This window comes from Oncorhynchus mykiss, chromosome 3 (genome assembly GCF_057628025.1).
Source record: "Oncorhynchus mykiss isolate SJ-2025 chromosome 3, ASM5762802v1, whole genome shotgun sequence".
Taxonomy (NCBI): domain Eukaryota; kingdom Metazoa; phylum Chordata; class Actinopteri; order Salmoniformes; family Salmonidae; genus Oncorhynchus; species Oncorhynchus mykiss.
In genome coordinates this window covers 31,667,387-31,688,737 of record NC_143024.1, presented here as the reverse complement: position 1 = coordinate 31,688,737, position 21,351 = coordinate 31,667,387, and the positions used below count along the sequence as shown (strand labels likewise).

The following is a 21,351-nucleotide window of genomic DNA, read 5'->3' as shown; positions in this document are numbered from 1 at the left end:
AGTGCACTACTTTTGACCAGGACCAATAGGGATGCTGCCTCAGACTGTACTGCTCAGGGGCTGCTTGGCAGGTCCACCCTGAAAGCAGAGCCAGGAGTCGATACATCAACATCACTAAGAGCCATGCTGCAGAGAAAAACAGAGTATATTCAGTAGGCTACATGACATTTGTACCGTTGATTTAAATACTTGAGAACAGATCAGGTCAACTACCGAGATTCATAGAAGAATAACACTCCTTAGAGTAGGATTGGAAAATTCTGGTGACTTTCCCAAGAAGGAGCAAGGAATCTGGAATTCTCCAACTAGGATTTCTGGGAAAACCTGGCTATTTTGGAAAGTTACTGGAATTTTGCAACTCTACCCTGGAGTGAGCAGATTGAAGCCCCCAAAAAGGGAACCATATATGTCTATTAGAAATGTGTTGAGCGTGTACTGACTATAATGATCATGTACAACACTGTGTTCCTACAGTAGGCTCCAAGTCTCTTAGACCAATCACTATTCTAACCTAACCCCCTTCCCTTTCAGTGGTCTTCTGAGTTTTTTTTGTTGCCCGCTTTCAGGACAATACAGTGCCACTGACACGGCCCGCAACCAAAACATGCGGACTCTCCATCAATGCAGCCGACGTGAGTAAAACATTTAAACGTGTTAACCCTCGCAAGGCTGCAGGCCCAGGCGGCATCCCCAGCCGCGCCCTCAGAGCATGCGCAGACCAGCTGGCTGGTGTGTTTACGGACATATTCAATCAATCCTTATCCCAGTCTGCTGTTCCCACATGCTTCAAGAGGGCCACCATTGTTCCTGTTCCCAAGAAAGCTAAGGTAACTGAGCTAAACGACTACTGCCCCATAGCACTCACTTCCGTCATCATGAAGTGCTTTGAGAGACTAGTCAAGGACCATATCACCTCCACCCTACCTGACACCCTAGACCCACTCCAATTTGCTTACCGCCCAAATAGATCCACAGACGATGCAATCTCAACCACACTGCACACTGCCCTAACCCATCTGGACAAGAGGAATACCTATGTGAGAATGCTGTTCATCGACTACAGCTCAACTCCAGCCACTTTAATAATGGGAATTGATGGGAATTGATGTAAAATATATCACTAGTCACTTTAAACAATGCTACTTAATATAATGTTTACATACCCTACATTATTCATCTCATATGTATATGTATATACTGTACGCTATATCATCTACTGCATCTTTATGTAATACATGTATCACTACCACTTTAAACTATGCCACTTTGTTTACATACCCTACATTACTCATCTCAAATGTATATACTGTACTCGATACCATCTACTGCATCTTGCCTATGCTGTTCTGTACCATCACTCATTCATATCTTTATGTACATATTCTTTATCCCTTTACACTTGTGTGTATAAGGTAGTAGTTTTGGCATTGTTAGGTTAGATTACTCGTTGGTTATTACTGCATTGTCAGAACTAGAAGCACAAGCATTTCGCTACACTCACATTAACATCTGCTAACCATGTGTATGTGACAAATAAATTTGATTTGATTTTTTGAGTTCAGTAATGCCATCTCATCCAAGAGATAGTTGTTGACATTATTCCATTTTTTTTTACAGAAAACTTTTGTCTCGTTTGTTGAACCCTCAACCTCACCTGTGCTCTGACTATGTACAGTAACATTGGCATAAAGAGCCTGTCAAGCTGATTTCATGCCTGTCTGCCTCTGGAAACACGACACCCCACTTATACATATTTTATATTGTGCCACCAAAACACACCTTATCCACTGCTGCATTATTACTGCAATCTCAGAACCAAAACCAGTGTTTATGTTAACAGTCTGTCTGTCACTAGAGACTACTGTTGCATAAGCCTGAGTCTGATGTTACCTTTCCAGCATGCCAAACAGGCTTACACAAGTGTGCCTGCCTGCCTGCCTGTGTAAAACCTATTACCAAACCCTGAAGCGGACAGCTCAGGATGACAGGCTAGGCCATGTCACAGAAGGCATTCTAAACATGACCTCTTACATGCTGACCACAGCGCTCGCGCCACATGTGCAAGGAGCATATGTGTGGGTGATTGAACATGGGTGATTGAAAAATGAACTGAGGTCCACACTCCAGTGCAGTTGGTGGTGGTAATGCACATTAAAGTTGGTTGCCAACCGCCATATAAAGTCCAAAAAAGAAGAGGAAGCCTGAAGGAGGAGAGATTACTAGAAACACATTTTTACCCCTTTATCTGTGGATTAATTGTCAGAGTAGAGGACCTTGTGCATTTCAGGTAAAATAACAACCTAATGTTTATATCCCAGGACAAATTAGCTAGCAACAGCAAGCTAGCTAGCTAAATTGACATCAATGTTTAATGCTTTTCAACCTGTCCCCAAATTAATATAGTTGGTTCAGAGTTTTTGATATTTCAACCTGCGTGTCCTGATCTAGTGTGGGTGGACAAAATCAACATGCGCGCAACGTCGTGCATGTGCCGTATCGTCAACATGTTAGCCTACTCCTGTCCAAATCATAACGTCAGCTAATTGCCTAATAAAGGCTTTAAACACTCCTTCAGCACAACATGTTAGATGTATACAGTACCAAATTGCACCATATTCCCTTTGAAGTGCACTATAAAAGGGAATAGGGTGCAATTTGGGATGTACACATTTTTTTTTTGTCTTGACCCCAGATAAACCCAGTTGGCTATTTGATTGAATAAGGCCTTGAGCTTGACTATTGATTGTAAATTGATACTGTACTGAGATCAATAGAGGGTTATAACTAGTGATGGGAGGGGGGGTTGATACAGTTACCAATCGGATGTTATTTTTGACGATATATCGTTTTTGACAATATCTTAATATTATTTTTGTGCTAGTTGGATGTACCTGCACCAAATCTCCAGTATTTTTTTCCATACCTTGTTCTCCATCTTCTTTTAAATTGGAAGCCAATTTGTTTTCAGCTCCTTTATTTCCATGACTGATCAACACTTGTTTTCTCATGACTCTCTCTTGTCCCTCTGCAGCAGACATATGGTGAGTAATATGTTTGGAACAATGATTTGATCTAAAATCACAGTATTGAATTGCAATACATATACAATCGTTAGAGTGGCAATGCATATTGCATCGGCACTTAAGCATCGTGATAATATCGTATCGTGAGGTCTCTGGTAATTCCGAGCTTAACATTCTTAGAAAAAAGGTTGGTTTCAGGGAGAACCCTTTTTGGTTCCATGAGAATTTGACTCGGAGAACCCTTTTTGAAACCAAAAGGATTCTACCTGGTACCAAAAAGGGTTCTTCAGAAGGTTATCCTATGGATACAGCCAAATAACCCTTTTAGGTTCTACATAGCACCTTTTGCTATATAGAGTGTAGTCATACCGCAGGGGAACAGATTGTCATCACTACAACACTAGCCATCCTACCAGTAGCTCAGGCTCATGGAAAGGAGACCTAAGAGCAGCCATCCCGTCCCTCAGGCACTCTGTCCTCATCTGATCTCTCGGTCCTTGTCTAACCCTCACAAAAGGGTACATCGGGCCCATGTGCCTCAACATGCAGCCAGCCATCTTCCAAACACAACGCTTTGTCTCATCCGTGCTAGCGAGTCACGGCACAGCTAGTGTTGCTTATCTCTGGGTGAACGGACTGATAAAGACGTCATCAGTGTGGTGTTTCTGAACAGTGTCTAATACCCTTTTCAGACATATGGAATGTGGCGCCTTGAAAGCGCCTCGGCTACAGCATGTTTGTTTGTCTGTAACGGTACGCTATGGCTTTTTAAATGCCGACACGAAAACCTTCTCGAGATAGCTTCAATGCACCACTGAACAGGCATTTTACTTGTCAATCAAATAATCTTGAGCTGCCTGCATGCAACCTGGCTGCCTGCGTGCAGACCATTCTACCCTAAAAAACGTATGTTAAAGTTCATTAAATACCATGATTTACCAAGACATTTAGTAAAAATAAAACACATCTAGCTACCCTACCATAAAAGACTGCATAAAAACAACACAACTGCACATCAATCAGCTGCGTTTATTGTCGTCAGGGAAACAATACTGAACGCTTCTGATGTGGCTCTTAATTTAATTGTCTGAAAGGATACCAATTGTCGCTATAAAGGGTATAATAACAGACAGCGGAGAGAAAAAAAACCTGGGAGCCACGACAACATAAACCCAAATTAAATCCTGATTGGAAGAACAGCGTGAGTAGTACACAGAATACTGTGTGGACACCTTTTGCTTCTCAACAGGAGTCGGTGTCCAAATGGCACCCTATTCCCTACATAGTGCACTATTTTTAACCAGAGCACTATAGACCCTGGTAAAAAGTAGTACACTATATAGAGAATAGGGTGGCATTTACAATGTAATCCATTTCACAGATTAAGCAGTGTGTTCCTGTTAGTAACGGTCACTATGACCACAACACACAGTTCCAGACAAACCCCATTCGCTCCAACAGGAGGAGAGAAGCCCATTAGAGCCAACAAAACATGGTGAAAAACATTTCCCACAACAACACCACGAGAAGAGAAATAACACTACCACTATTGCTATTAGATCCACAAATAACACAAGGAGATTAAAGGAAATGTTTAGCCAATGTTGCAATAATTGATATAAACACAGGTCACCATGACCTGAAGTGTGTGTGTGTGTGTGTGTGTGTGTGTGTGTGTGTGTGTGTGTGTGTGTGTGTGTGTGTGTGTGTGTGTGTGTGTGTGTGTGTGTGTGTATGTGTGTGTGTATGTGTGTGTGTGTGTGTGTGTGTGTGTGTGTGTGTGTGTGTGTGGTGTGTGTTGCCCTCTCACCTGGTAGGCCTCCAGTGTGTAGCAGCCCTGGCAGGGTGTGGGGGCCGGGGGGGCCCTCCTCTTCTTAAGCTCTATCCTGGGGGACATCCTGGAGATGTTCATGACGGACTGGGACTGGCCCAGGGTGCTGGGCCGTGCCTCCACACAGGGCACGATGGACACCGTGGACAGGCCCTGGAGGAGGAGGGAGAGAGAGAATATAAAAATACACACACACACACATATACCTGCATGTACACGCACACACATACACAATTATAAACACACGGAACAGAGCTACATATGCACTGAGTGGCATTTAAAGGTCAGATAATTCTAAATGGTCTCAGAAACCCAAAATCACAGGTTGATATGGTAGACAGTGGAAATGTCAAGGGCCAGTCCTGAAGGGTGAGCATGGGTCATGCCCTTTATTCACTAATGCTGAATCCCAAGTGGCACCCTATTCCCTATGTTGTGCACTACTTTTGACAAGGACACATAATACTATATAGAGAATAGGGTGCCATTTGGGACTCCGACTAACAAGGGCCAAGGACTGAATGTAAAATATCTGCAGAGCTTCATCATGGCCTGTTATTGCAGTGGTACATTAAGCTAAAGCAAAACTTAGGGTTGGGTCTGTCTCCAAGAAACAACAGTCTAGTCTGCAAGAGGAGGCTCTCAGATCCCTGCTGAATCAGGATGCTTTGTGACAGTTGTGACAGCTGCAGTCAGCTTTATTACCATTCTGTAGCTACTTCGCCTCGCTAATACACCATCTGTCTGTCTGAGAGGGATGCTGCTGAGCAATGGGGGATGATCAAAGAATGATCAAAGGCTTTCCTAAGCATCTGAAACTTAGCCTGGTCCCAGATCTGTTAGCACTGCCTTTCCAACTCCTACTGTCAATGTCGTGCCAAGTGATCATAAAAAGGAGTTGGCAAGACAGCACAAACAGATCTGGGTACAGGCTATCTGAAATGTTCTAAGCTTCTGTATCTTTGTACTGTAGCACAACTAGGAACAAAGATATGCATCTATAAACGATAGTGGGGTGGTTTAAAGAAAAGAAAGGAAAGCGTATTAGGTCAAAATGACACAGCATTTCAGACCATTCCTGGGCAGAGGATCAAAGTAGTCATGAAAAAAAGTTAAAATGACTAAAACATTCAGTTCTAGTCATTAGAGGTAATCAGTGAACCAAGCACTTCTCACAGTGGGGAGAATGAATGGAACATTTGCAGGAGGGAGAGAAAAGCACTCAAAAGGTATTCAGACCTGGGCATAAATAGTATTTGTTTTCTTTCAAATATTTTTCATAATTTGATTGAGTCTGCCTGGAGTGCCAGGCGGGCAGTGTTTGAACTTTTGGGACTATTTCATTGGTTCCATTACACCAGGCAAGCGCAATCAAACTATTCTAGTCTACTAAGGAGAGGCAGCGTGGCTTTGAGGGAGATGTGAGTTGCCAAATGCTTGCATATTGCATAAGCTTGGAAAAGCAGACCGAGCTACTATACAGTACTGTAGAGCAAAGAGAAAAATATGTATGTAACAAAAACCTAGCTGGAGTCTTAGAATCCTGCAGTAGATTTACTGCTGCCCCGCTCTAAGAAAACAGAGCCTGGATCAACTAAGTCGACACCATTCATCTTTATGACCTTCACATCCTGTTTAACTTTGATCTTCTCTTATCTTAAGACACGTGCCTCTCCCACCTACTAGATCTTCCTGACTAAATAATATAACATCTAGCAGATGCTTTTATCCAAAGAGACTTACAGTCATGCTTGCATACGTTTTACGTATGGCTGGTCCCAGGAATCAAACCCACTCTCCTGGCATAGCAAGTGCCATGCTCTACCAACTGAGCTACAGAGAACCACATGATTCATACATGGGCATAATTGCATCCCAATGATAGATGACATGGCATACTTTACACAGTGCATTAGTCAGCTTTACTCTATTCCCTTTTTTTGGATGCAATATATAGGCTACTGTACATATACATGCAAATATTCCAGTAAATCTAAAGCCTCAATCTTCTGCCGGTTGATCCCATGCCACTAGAGAGAAAGGGCCCGAAATGCATTTATAGAAATCAGACAGCGTTCAGCAGGGACTGGGGAGGGATTCTTGGCCAGCGGCCAACCCTCTCCTCCCCTGATGAACTTTTCACACTGCGCTAATGTGTTCATGGAGACCTTCTCACATGAAAGTGAGAGTGACTAAACTGTTAATATTCCAGCTCACAGAGTCCCTCAGTACATCCACGGCATGTTCAATTATGAAAGACTCAATAAAAAACATGAGCTGGCACACACCCAGAAAAATTATTTTGTGTGGAGGTGCTGACTAACGGCGAATACGCTATAAAAATAACTCACACTCCATATATAAACTCCCAGTAATTTATTGGGTAAATCAACCAACGTTTCAGCATCACTGTGCCTTCTTCAGGGTAATGTCATGAATACTTGAACCAGGTTATGTAGACAAACAGTGCAACCAATGACAATAGTGAGGGGTGTGTCATAATGAATATGTTAATTAGAATGAATTGAGTGAAACTGTTAAAAAAACAGTAGTTTATGGCATATTAAATATATTAGGCTATTGTTATCATATGCAGACATAATTGAATATTGCACACAATATTAGCATCAACATAAATTATTGTTTAATTCAATTTCACATATTTAATTGTTTCTGATTTCATTTGTATTTTTTACATGTAATATTTTGGTTCAACCTTAATGCATAATAAGCATCATCATCAACAGCGGGAACATATTAGGTGTACGCTGATAAGCTGTAGAAAGAATATATACAATTATACAACTTGTTCATAAAAGAGAGAATTGTTCATAAGGGCCTGAGATCAAAGTCAATATTCAGACCACGTGGGGTCAATGTTTTTAGACAGGATATCCAGTAAGCCTCCCTTTGTAGTAGTAGGATCTCGATGTTAACTCCTCTCCTTGGTAGAGCAACATGCTCAATGCCTGTGTATTTGAGGGGGGAGTGTGGCTAAACTGTTAATATTCCGGCTCTCTGAGAGTCCCTCAGTACATCCACTGCATGTTCAATTATGAAACACAAGCACACGTTCCAAATTTAGGGAGAGACCACGGTAACTTTGAATTGGGATCCGTGCTGTTGCTGTACTCAGCTGTTGGAACGGAATGTTCCATGCAGGGAATTACCATGAATGCGTAGCATATGTTATATAACATTAAATAATTTACAGATCAGAGCCAAAAAAAGCTATTGGGTCTTTCTTTGTTATTAAAGTTTGGGAAAAGTTCACCTGAACATCTTTAATTCCATGCTGGAGGAAATCTGAAAGCTAACCACAATGCCTATCACTCATGCATATCCAAGGTGGAAAGTAGAGACAGATAGAACCGAACATCTATGATGATTTAGAGGCAGCAACACGCCCTTATTGTCCTCTCCAAGGACAAAATGTGATCTGAAATAGTATCATTCTGTACAATAAAACATTGTAAAAACTCAATTTCGTTTTCATTCCTTTAGATCATACACAATGTACACAGTCTTCAACATATCGGTCCAGCAGTTTGTCCAATGCAAGACTGTACACTGTATCATAAATGCAATTCTGTTCTACTTCAGTCTGTGTTATGAACAATCCTCAACAAATCTTTCCATCTGTTCGGCCAATAATGGTATCCAGATATCAGAGTAAATGTAGCCAGGTACAGTATGATGATGTAACATAATCACTAAGGACACAGAGGGTGTGTGTGTGCGTGCGCGCCCTGGGGCTTGACTCAAATGAGCAGGAGAGATCCACCAAGGTCTTATGGGAAATCCAATAAAATACCCATATTGATTTGAGGGGTATCCCAGATGGCTGCCTGTAATAGATTCCTCTGTAATTGTATAAAACTGATTCAATTACCTTCCAAACAGATAGCCTGTTCAATGTTTGCTCTAATATAATGTTTTAGCACACATGCACAAAACTATTCCCAAGAAACCGGCCCTACTGCTATAACTACTATTGTATTACAAATGTACTATTAAATACATTATGTGTGTCACTGAGTAAAGCTGATCAAAGATTAAGCAATAATTCAAGACTGTAATTTATTTCAGGTTTACTTGCTGCAGTAACTTTAAATTCGTCAAGGTACTGTAATTGACTGAGGGGAATCAGAAGACGTGGGATCAGCTTGTCAAGTCTGCCCTCTAGTGGTACATAAGCAGAACAGCGCTCATGAAATCAGCTATATCGAAAGGAGGAGGCACATGCTGAAAAGTAGGGTTGCAAAATAATGGTAGCTTTCCCAAAATTCCTAGGTTTTCCAGAAATCCTAGTTGGAGAGTTCTGGATTTCCTGCTTATTCCCAACTGATTCTTGGAATTGTAGAACCAGGATTTCTGGAAAAACTGGGGGTTTTGGGAATGTTATGGGAATTTTGCAACCCTACTGAAAAGAAAACCAAAGTTGAGCTCATGTGTTTTAATTTTTGTGGGGTATAAAACGCTATCTGTTGCAAGGTGGTGGGTTTTGGAACATCTACAAGAGAATAGAACTCAAAAGCATAATTTATCTTCCTGCAAAATGAATGCGATTGCACTTATCGAATGAGATTGGAGTATTGAAAGAAAATATAATGCAAGATGTCAATTACCACACCCAGACATTTCAGGAGGAGGAGGAGAGGAGGGTTAGTAGTACTTACATTGTAGTGTTTTTCAGTATTTTGAATAATATTATTATCAAGACCATCCATGTCCATAGTAGGCGACTGTTCTTCAGTCTGAAATGGAATGTACATCTAACATGCAATACATCAGAATGCAACTACAATACAAGCATGACATGCAGTTATTTCAGTTATTTGACAGATGATAGCAGTACTCCTACAGCGCTAGGGTTAAAAAAAAAACTTTTCCACAGGGACAGTAAAATCTATAAGACTAATTATTTTTATGGAAAGCCATCGTGTTGAGCTCAAGAATAACAGTAGCTATTTAAGTAGAAGATTTAAGTACCAAATTATTCCAATCAAAAACAGAAAAAAATATGCTTCCTTTTCCTGCATTTCAACATATAGTAGTAGTAAGTCAGCAGTTTAAAGTCAACTTGATCTGCAGACACACACTCTTCGTGAGTAGCCTTTGCATGGTGCCTTGTAGTATTCTCTAGATGGTATTATGGTGCTAAGTTAGCCAAGCCAATGGGCTAAATGTCACTCTGTTGGAACACAAGCGAACTGTGCCGTCTTACCTTTGATTTCCTTCTGTTGAACTTTAAGAATCCGAGCAGGCCTTTCTTCTCGGCCCCACCGAAACTTGAGGTGTTGGAACGGAAGTATTCTAACAATGAATGGACAGACAATAGTTTTCAGTTCACTCCGAAATGAAAGGGTTGGCTCACTGAGCTAAAAATATAGGCTTTCATTCATGCAGTTCATTCATTAACCAATGGGATGAAATAAACCACAGCTAGAACTATACTATACTACATTACGCAAGTCATGTCAGTTATTAAAAGTTTAACCCATGCATACAACAAAAAGCATTCTCCATAAACACACACTCTCAAGCCTCTTTCTACAATCAGGCAGTTTCAACAGTAGATGGCACTGCAACTAAACTTTTCCAATATGACAGTGCATCTATTCTTCAACCTCTGAAAATAAATCTAACAAACAGTCATAACACACTGTAAGCCAGAAAGAAAGGGAAATAACATTGACTGTATCTTATATTTGATTTAAGATACGTAAAACAAACAAAACAAGCGAGCTTGTCCTACGAGGAGAAAAGGAACGGCACAAGTGACTGTTAAGCTACAGGTAATGTCACTACAGCATTGTGGACGGAAACAATAAGCAGCATACAGCAGCATACAGCAGCATACAGACAGTATGCAATACCTGAGTAATTTAGAGCAGGTGCAGAAGCCATTTTAGGTTGACGAACTGGAAATAATCACAGGATTTCAACATTAAGGGCCCGTAACAATGCAGACCATCCTTAACTATAAAATATTCTCTCTTTATCAAAACTATGCAGCATTTCCGATGTCCTTGGCTATGCAATCCCCCACCCCCCCTAACAGAAAAGAGGGAAACAGTGACACTACCAACAACACTGACTATGGTTTGACAACTGTCTCTAGTTTAACTCAAGCATCAGTACGTCTCACTAGGCTTTGTAGGTAGTGTTCGAATGACTAACCATCTATATTGCCTCTCTAAGGGCAGAGTCATAGGGGGCAGAGTACACACCCTGGAAGGCATGTGCTTATCGAAGCTCATTTAACCAAATATGTAAACACAAGCTCACTTATTATTTATTCTGCAGCGCCACCCTGATAAAATGAACTGGCCCAGACTGAATTACACTCCATGTAAACATTACAGGCACAGATGTAGCTAGCTGCAGTAAGAAAGTAATGCATGTTACTTTGATTCAAAACAATCTCACGTGTGAGTGCTGATTATAGATGCAGTCAGGGTTTAAAAGCGTGACAGAAAACATCGAAGAGAGCTCAAATTAAATATACGATTAAACAGGTTGAGAAGAATAAGAGGAACAGTAACAGTTTGTTAACAGAGATAGGTTGGTACAGTTAGACTGATCTCAGATCTGTTTCTGCTACAATGTCAACTCCTTAACATTACAAACTTGATTTGATCTGGGACCAGGCTAACACTGTAGGTATTATGTGAGGATGTGGAGTAGCCTGGTCCCAGATCTGTTTGTGCTGTCTTGTCAACTCCTATAATCATTGTCGTACCAATGACCATAGGATGACCATAGGAGTTGGCAAGAAATGTGTCACCATTCTACAGGAAGAGGTAGAGGGAGATGTGGGTATAAGGTGGTTTATTTACCAAGAGTCTGGTCCAGTACGTACAGCTCTCTGATGCCTAGCTCACTCAGACACTTGTCCAGCTCCAGCTCGTGGTTGCTGACATTGTCCTTCAGCAGCAGCACATGGGACGGGTCAAACTCACACTTCTCACAGATGGCTGGGACCAGGCTCCCCAGGGGCACCAGGGGACTCACCCTCACCACCGCCTTCTGGCTCCTGTGGTAGTTCACCACCAGACGCACTGTTTTCTTTACAGGGAAGACAGAGTGACTTTAGTGCCAATGGATGGGTACAGTATTAGAGAGCATTAGAGAACCTCCTAGATTCAAATAGTATTCGTTTGACCTTAAGCTTGTCTGCAATCATGCCAATCTGGCACTTCAGGCAGGCTCAATCAAACGCTCAAAAATATACAATTTGAACCCAGGTCTAAGTTCAGTAATTAAATGGGACTTGAAAGTAAAAGGTCTCAGCAGTACACATCCAATGGGAAAAACTAGCGTGGAAAATATTGAGAGAGAGGGAGAGACAAAAGGTGGGTGTCAGACTCGTGGGATAAACCATGATTAACTAAAAACTTCACTCCACCTCACTTAAGAGGTTATGCTCTACTTTCAGCTTTTCCCTTAGAATGTAGACATTTGTTGACAGACGTAGGGGAGGAGGGAGGGGGGTGGGGGACTGGGGGTCATTCAAGACTAGCACTTTGAGGTAACTGAGGCTGGGAGCCAAGTCGAGGCCTGACAGAGAGGGCCTGTGTGTGGGCAGCCAATGACTGGTCAGTCCCAGGGTGTTTGGTGTACCCATAGAGAGGGATCATAACAACAGTGCAAGAAGCACTAAGAGGGTTGAGGTGGTTGTTATGAAGAACACAGCTTGCATCCCAAATGGCACACAATTGCCTATATAGTGCACTACTTTTAACAAGGTCTCATAGGGATCTGGTCAAAAGTAGTGCACTATATAGGAAGTAGGGTGCCATTTGGGACATACCACAAAGATACTGTTATCATGGAGGCCATGACAGTCACACACCAGTACACAATCTACAGACTTCAAGACTCTCCTTCTGAAAACATAATGTCAACCACTTACCAGTCAAGAGTGTGTAACAATCACAACTGTTTTTGTGTGTGGCTCTTTGCTAATACTTAGAGGCAACCTTATAAAAATAATCAAAGCATATTTGTAGGCAACAATTTATCAAATGTTAGTGGAATACATAAAAATCCATACATCGAAATCAATAGATTATTATGTATGCTTACTTAAATTTACACCACTCAGTTTCAAAGGGGGGGTTATACTGTATATGCTTATTACAAGTCATAAAATGCATTACAAGCACATCATAATGCATTATACCGGTTGGTTTTAAGTAAAGTGTTACCCACAGTTTTGATGACTCAGAGTGAAATAGTGTCAGACTATGGCCATCAGCCAAAGGGAGGTCAAAGGGAGATAGGGGGAGCAGGGCCACCAGGGCCAGTGAGGCCTGAGAGTAGAGTAGAAATAATGCATGGTAACTAAAGGTAAGGCTCTCATGAAAAATTCACATGCTAGGTAGGTAGGTAGGTAGGAGACACTGGAGACAGAGCGAGAAGACACTCAATCAGCCACCGAGAGCCGGTAATAATCCCACTGATTTAGAGACTGGCTCTATAACACCTGCTGCCTACCTTAGCATGAGCCCTTTCGGGGTTTTGTGGCCTTTCCTGCTGCAACGATTTAGTGTCAAAAGGTAAAGAAGGGCGATCGCACGGTTACATAGAGAATCATAGATCACCTTTCCCAGGTGTCAAAGGTTAGGTTCAATGAATGCTGAAAACATCTTATTCATTATATCCCAAAAACAGTCAACGATACCCACCCGTGCACTACAACAACAGCAAAAGGCCCAGACCAGAACAAACTCGTTTCCAATAACTTCATGAAGTGCTACATACATGTGCATTCATGGAAGACTAAACAGAGGAAAACTATGAATCAGGTTACAATAAAACACAGCTAATTGCTTATTCAATCACAATGCAGCTACATATCTTCAGTAACAAACAAACACACACACACCTCTATATCAGGGTCAGGATCAGTAGGTACTCACCTCTGGCACTTTAGGCGGAGGTTTCCGCACCACTTTGTCCTGCAACACTTTCTCCCTGATGCTTATGGCAACAACGTCCAGGGACCCCAGCAGGCTGTTGGGTTTGAAGGCTAGGGACAGGCCCTCGCTGGACAGCAGCTCCAGGGTGTGATAGGCTGGGTTCAGGTGGTACCGGCTGCACAGATCCACCAACAGGTCCATGAGCGCTTTGCTGCACAGAGAGAGGCAAAAGCAGCACAGGAAGCCAGGCTGAGTCACAGACAGGAAGCCAGGTGGAGGTAGAGTCATAGGCTCGTCAGAGTAGAGTAGAGCGGAGCGGGACAAAGTAGACCAAGGTAAGTCCCTATTCCCTAGTTAGAGCACTTCTTTGACCAAGGACCACTACTTTTGACAAGACCGCTATGGGTTCTGGTCAAAAGTAGTGCACTATATAGGGAATAGGGTGCCGTTTGGGATGTGACTTGACTGACATATAGGGTTACCTCCTTTAGCTGTAATTACACTGGGTGATGCACAGGCAGACACTCATGCCGCTCGGCTTACAGCATTAGATAAGCCTGCAAATTGGTACATAAAAGGCTGATTTAATGATCTGAACTTAGTGACGTTTTAGAAAGTTAAATGAATTACAGATAGGAAATCTAGCCTTAGTCAATTGACAATAAATTACCCATCTGGTCTACCTATAATATACTGTATGTATGCAGGGATGGAAATTAAGCTAGCCTGAGGCTAGTACTTTGCAGATGGGGCTAGTAGAAAATGTGCCAAACTAAAGTGACATTTTGGATTTCAAATATCAAATGTCACAAATTTGGCTAGAAGAATGTAACCTGGGCTAGTAAAAATTGCAGTCTACTAGCCCGACTGGCCAGTGTCCCAAATCCTTCACTTGAGAATGTAGAATGTCTTAATAAATCCTGATACAATGTTCTGTTTTTGAGCATCATATGAACGGTCATGTAATACAGAACATCAACTGACGAGGTGTCAAAGGGTAACTGTCAACCCAGGACAGAGAGAAACTCAAGGATGCTTTCTATTGCCTGCTGGGAGAAGACAGCTCATATGACCAAAGTGCTAAAGGGCTGCTCTGAACAACCAACACAAACACCAGGGCAAAGGTTGCTCATCACAAGTCTTACAACTGCATCATAATGCAGTACACATTAGCTGTAGGATGGGGAGTTACGGTTCATTCGAAAATAACAATGTATTCATTTATACTACAACTTTCTTCTTAGAATAACATATCTAGCTAGCAAATGAGGCTTTGACAAGACACTGGAAACACAACACATTGATCTGTATTCCCTAACATAATGAAAACAGTGTGACAAGTGTGACAAAACCCTTACACACCATAATGGAGAGGGTGTTGTCTGACTGCTTCCTGCACACATGAACCAGGTGATTACAATACATTTATGACACCTGGATGAAACTCCCATGGGCTTTATCATGCACTGAGACAGCAAAACTGATTTCCCATAAATCAAATGACGGTTACACACACTTCATTTGGATTGTCCAGATTTTTCATCTGTAAATGCTCTACAGATAGTGTGACCATCTGTTGATAAGCAACTGTATGCTAAGGTTAGGGTTAAGATAAGGTTTAAGGTCAGTGCTAGAGATGTCATTTGTGCTCAGTAACATGTGAATCTATACTGAACAAAAATATAAATGCAACATGCAACAATTTAAAATATTTTACTGAGTTACAGTTCTTATGAGGAAATGGATGTGGATCAGAAAACCAGTCAGGTCAAGACCCTGGTGAGGATGACAAGCACGCAGATGAGCTTCCCCGAGGCGCTTTCTTACAGTTTGTGCTGAAATTCTTTGTTTGTGCAAACGAAAGGGGCACCCGAGTGGCGCAGCGGTCTAAGGCTCTGCATCTCAGTGATAGAGGAGTCATTTTTGTTCAGTATAGATTCACATGTTACTGAGCACAAATGACATCTCTAGCACTGACCTTAAACCTTATCTTAACCCTAACCTTAGCATACAGTTGCTTATCAACAGATGGTCACACTACCTGGTATGATTCCAGGCTGTATCACAACTGGCCGTGATTGGGAGTCTCATAGGGCAGCACACAATTGGCCCAGCGTCGTCCGGGTTAGGGTTTGGCCGGGGTAGGCCTTCATTGTAAATAAGAATTTGTTCTTAACTGACTTTCCTAGTTAAATTAAATAAATGAAACCCACAGTCTCATCAGCTGTCCGGGTGGCTCGTCACAGACCATCCCGCAGGTGAAGAAGCCGGATGTGGAGGTCCTGGACAGGCGTGGTTACATGTGGTCTGCGGTTGTGAGGCCGGTTGGAGGTACTGTCAAATTCTCTAAAACGATATTGGAGGTGGCTTGTGGTAGAGAAATAAACATTCTCTGGCAACAGCTCTGGTGGAAATTCCTGCAGTCAGTATGCCAATTGCACTCTCCCTCAAAGCTTGAGACACCTTTGGCATTGTATTGTGTGATAAAACTGCACATTCTGGAGTGACCTTTTATTGTCCCCAGCATCAGCTTCTTCATATGCCACACCTGTCAGGTGGATGGATTATCTTGGCAAAGGAGAAATGTTCAGTAACAGTAATGTAAACAAATTTGTGCATTCAATTTGAAAGTAATAAGCTTTTTGTTCGTATTAGAAATGTTAATTGTATTTCTTCTCATGAAACATGTGACCCACACTTTACATGTTGTGTTTATATTTTTGTTTAGTATAGATAGCTAGTTGAAATGTTACTGATAGTCTAAAGATGGACTATCCAAATGAAGTGTTACCCAAATTACTTGGCAAAGAGCATCACTCAGAGTAAAAGGCAATGGAAAAGACGGCCCCAAGTGAGAGAGATGACGACCACAGTATGAGCCTGATCCCAGATCTGTTTTTTTCTGACTTCAGACAGACCTGGGACCACTGTCCAATATTGGTTCACAAAAAGAAAATACTTTTAGAAACTCTCACATGCCACTCATTAACAGCATTAACAGAGGCCCTTGTCTTGTTTTCTGCATGAGGGCTGGAGTCCTGGATGGCCTGGTCTGATTCACTCACTGCTCCAGCAGAAAGAGCGAGAGACCCTCATTAAGGCCAGAGCGGCTCTGGCAGGTCAACTTCTCACATACTGATTCTGGGCCACTGAGGGAACCTTGAAAAGGCCTCTCTGATCAGATACCAAACAGGGCCACATCCACATACATAACAGAATCTGTGAATTGAGGGTTGAAGGGGTAATGTGTACGTGTGCATATGTGACGTGTGTGTGTGTTGGTGTGTGTGTGTGTTGCCTCTCACCTGCCGTCCACTGTGCTGCTGGTCTGGTAGCCTTGAGGCAGAGTGATATGGAGGTCTACGCTAGTCCTCATCATGTTCTCCTTGGTGTCCATCACCATGCTGCCCATACTGCCCTGCACTGAGCCTCCCCCATCAGGCACGGCGTTACGGAAGATTCTCCTGGGGGCAGGCTCGGGGGCCGGGGGCGGAGGAGGGGCTCGGGACTTCATCCTCTTCCTGGGGGACAGACAGAGGTTAAACACTTCTTATGGCTGGGGGCAGTATTAAGTAGCTTGGATAAATAAGGTGCCCAGAGTAAACTGCCTGCTACTCAGGCCCAGTTGCTAATACACTGCTCAAAAGAATAAAGGGAACACTAAAATAACACATCCTAGATCTGAATGAATGAAATATTATTAAATACTTTTTTCTTTACATAGTTGAATGTGCTGACAACAAAATCACACAAAAATGATCAATGGAAATCAAATTTATCAACCCATGGAGTTCTGGATTTGGAGTCACACTCAAAATTAAAGTGGAAAACCACACTACAGGCTGATCCAACTTTGATGTAATGTCCTTAAAACAAGTCAAAATGAGGCTCAGTAGTGTGTGTGTCTCCACGGGCCTGTATGACCTCCCTACAATTCCTGGGCATGCTCCTGATGAGGTGGCGGATGGTCTCCTGAGGGATCTCCTCCCAGACCTGGACTAAAGCATCCGCCAACTCCTGGACAGTCTGTGGTGCAACGTGGCATTGGTGGATGGAGCGAGACATGATGTCCCAGATGTGCTCAATTGGATTCAGGTCTGAGGAACGGGCAGGCCAGTCCATTGCATCAATGCCTTCCTCTTGCAGGAACTGCTGACACACTCCAGCCACATGAGGTCTAGCATTGTCTTGCATTAGGAGGAACACAGGGTCAACCGCACAAGCATATGGTCTCACAAGGGGTCTGAGGATCTCATCTCGGTACCTAATGGCAGTCAGGCTACCTCTGGCGAGCACATGGAGGGCTGTGCGGCCCCTCAAAGAAATACCACCCCACACCATGACTGACCCACCGCTGGAGGATGTTGCAGGCAGCAGAACGTTCTCCACGGCATCTCCAGACTCTGTCACGTCTGTCACATGTGCTCAATGTGAACCTGCTTTCATCTGTGAAGAGCACAGGGTGCCAGTGGCGAATTTACCAATCTTGGTGTTCTCTGGCAAATGCCAAACGTCCTGCACGGTGTTGGGCTGTAAGCACAACCCCCACCTGTGGACGTCGGGCATACCACCCTCATGAAGTCTGTTTCTGACCGTTTGAGCAGACACATGCACATTTGTGGCCTGCTGGAGGTCATTTTGCAGGGCTCTGGCAGTGCTCCTCCTGCTCCTCCTTGCTCAAAGGCGGAGGTAGCGGTCCTGCTGCTGGGTTGTTGCCCTCCTACGGCCTCTTCCACGTGTCCTGATGTACTGGCCTGTCTCCTGGTAGCGCCTCCATGCTCTGGACACTACGCTGACAGACACAGCAAACCTTCTTGCCACAGCTCGCATTGATGTGCCGTCCTGGATGAGCTGCACTACCTGAGCCACTTGTGTGGGTTGTAGACTCCGTCTCATGCTACCACTAGAGTGAAAGCACCGCCAGCATTCAAAAGTGACCAAAACATCAGCCAGGAAGTGGTCTGTGGTCACCACCTGCAGAACCACTCCTTTATTGGGGGTGTCTTGCTAATTGCCTATAATTTCCACCTGTTGTCTATTCCATTTCCACAACAGCATGTGAAATTTATTGTCAATCAGTGTTGCTTCCTAAGTGGACAGTTTGATTTCACAGAAGTGTGATTGACTTGGAGTTACATTGTGTTGTTTAAGTGTTCCCTTTATTTTTTTGAGCAGTGTATATGCATATTATTAGTAGATTTGGATAGAAAACACTCTGAAGTTTCTAAAACTGTTTGAATGATGTCTGAGTATAACAGAACTCATATGGCAGGCAAAAACCTGAGAAAAAAATCCAACCAGGAAGTGGGAAATCTGAGGTTTGTAGTTTTTCAAGTCATTGCCTATCGAATATACAGTGTCTATGGGGTCATATTGCACTTCCTAAGGCTTCCACTAGATGTCAACAGTCTTTAGAACCTTGTTTGATGCTTCTACTGTGAAGGAGGGGGGAATAAGAGCTGAATGAATCGGAGGTCTGCCAGAGTGACATGGGCTGATCACGCATGCTCACGTGAGAGTTAGTTTTGTTCCATTGCATTTCTACAGACAAAGGAATTCTCCGGTTGAAACATTGAAGATTTATGATAAAAACATCCTAAAGATTAATTCTATACTTCGTTTGACATGTTTCTACGAACTGCAATATGACTTTTCATCTGAACTTTCGCCTGGACTTGGCCGCGCTCCGTGTTTGGATTGTGTACTAAACGCGCAAACAAAAAGGAGGTATTTGGACATAGATTATGGACTTTATCGAACAAATCAAACATTTATTGTGGAACTGGGATTCCTGGGAGTGCATTCTGATGAAGATCATCAAGGGTAAGTGACTATTTATAATGCTATTTCTGACTTCTGTTGACTCCACAACATGGCGGATATCAGTATGGCTTGTTTTGTTGTCTGAGCACTGTACTCAGATTATTGCATGGTGTGCTTTTTCGGTAAAGCTTTTTTGAAATCTGACACAGCAGTTGCATTAAGGAGAACTTTATCTAAAGTTACATGCATAACACTTGTATCTTTTATCAATGTTTATTATGAGTATTTCTGTAAATTGATGTGGCTCTCTGCAAAATCACAGGCTGTTTTGGAAGCAAAACATTACTGAACGTAAAGCATCAATGTAAACTGAGATTTTTCGATAAAAATATTAACTTTATCGAACATACATGTATTGTGAAGATCACAATACAGTACATGTATTGATGAAGATCATCAAAGGTTAGTGATTCATTTTATCTCTATTTCTGCTTTTTGTGACTCCTCGCTTTGGCTGCAAAAATGGCTGTGTTTTTCTGTGACTAGGTGCAGACCTAACAATCGTTTGGTGTGCTTTTGTCGTAAAGCCTTTTTGAAATCAGACACTGTGGTGGGATTGACAACAAGTTTATCTTTAAATAGTGTAAAATACTTGTATGTTTGAGGAATTTTAATTATGAGATTTCTGTTGTTTTGAATTTGGCGCCCTGCACTTTCACTGCCTGTTGTTATATTGATCCCGTCAGCGGGATCTAAACCATAAGACGTTTTTAAAGGCATAAGGTTAGGGGTATGGCTAAGTTTTGGGTTAAGATTAGTTTTACAATCAGATATTTTAGAGCAAAATTGTCATTTGCAGATTGGCCTGATTGTGGCAACCTAGAGAAATTAATGTTGTTTTCTCCCAGAAAAGGCAGTCCCGTCGTCATGGTGAAAGCGAAATAGAATAGACAAGATTTCGCACTACTTTGCCGTTTTGCGCTGGGATAGGTGACAACAAACATAATAGAGGCAACTTGAATTGCAAGTTGTCTTTCAGAGAGATTACTTAAAAGCAAGTCTGTCTCCAGATATGTAAAGGTTGTTTATTGGTTGTCAGGGTCACAATGGTCCGTGTTGATGTGATGTTCCATTCAAATATGACACCAAGGAATTTCCTTATTATGATTTGTTCATTATTATAAAAACTTAACGCAGTTATCTTGTTTTATAAATACTTTAAAAAAAAATTAAAAATAAAAATAAAAAAAGAGGTGCTCCACAAGCCTTTGGGTTTTTAACCCCTCCTGCACATGCTCTTTTCATTTGCCTTTTAAACTTTTATCATATTGTTTTGTAGTTTCTTGTGTGCAAATAAATACAATTATTTTATACAGTACAGATATGTAACCATCTAAACACAAGGATAAAGATAACCAGCATGCATTGCAATTCATCCAAACTCGTGTCTGTCGCATTACAATGTTTTTCTATTGTCTGTAATTTTACTGTATAATGCTTCATGCTTCAATATATCAATTTAAGTAGGCATAAAAAACCTTTTCAACGTTTTTTTGAGCTCAGGCGGCACCGCTACACTGCACCAAAATACATGCCGCTAACTGCACTTATGGCAGGACTTTGAGAGAAGATGATGTAAATCATTAGTGGTCCTAACTTTCACTATACCTGACTATGTACAGTATTTGACACGTGTCAGAGGAACAAATTGTAGCTTTGTCTCAGCACACACCATTATCTTGACTATAATATACAGTTTACAATGATTCATGCTTTTTCCCTTATAGGTATGTTGAATAGCTACACA

At 42.1% G+C, this 21,351-nt stretch overlaps 1 protein-coding gene across 15 annotated transcripts in view; it reads right to left on the bottom strand.

Moving 5' to 3' along the window:
• Window positions 1-21,351, bottom strand: part of LOC110512735 (protein cordon-bleu) — a 69,152-nt gene that overhangs the window by 23,955 nt on the left and 23,846 nt on the right. For 4 of the 15 annotated variants that reach the window (XM_021592925.3, XM_021592942.3, XM_036971464.2 and 1 more), the window contains 7 exons: window positions 17,087-17,302; window positions 13,782-13,992; window positions 11,697-11,925; window positions 10,734-10,778; window positions 10,082-10,170; window positions 9,534-9,611; window positions 4,834-5,007 (listed from right to left, as the gene is read on the bottom strand). In XM_021592925.3, coding sequence (XP_021448600.3) covers window positions 4,834-5,007; window positions 9,534-9,611; window positions 10,082-10,170; window positions 10,734-10,778; window positions 11,697-11,925; window positions 13,782-13,992; window positions 17,087-17,302 — 1,042 coding nt within the window. The remainder of the gene's footprint in view (window positions 1-4,833; window positions 5,008-9,533; window positions 9,612-10,081; window positions 10,171-10,733; window positions 10,779-11,696; window positions 11,926-13,781; window positions 13,993-17,086; window positions 17,303-21,351) is intronic. The other 11 variants (XM_090228226.1, XM_090228242.1, XM_090228216.1 and 8 more) reach the window with 3 other exon arrangements.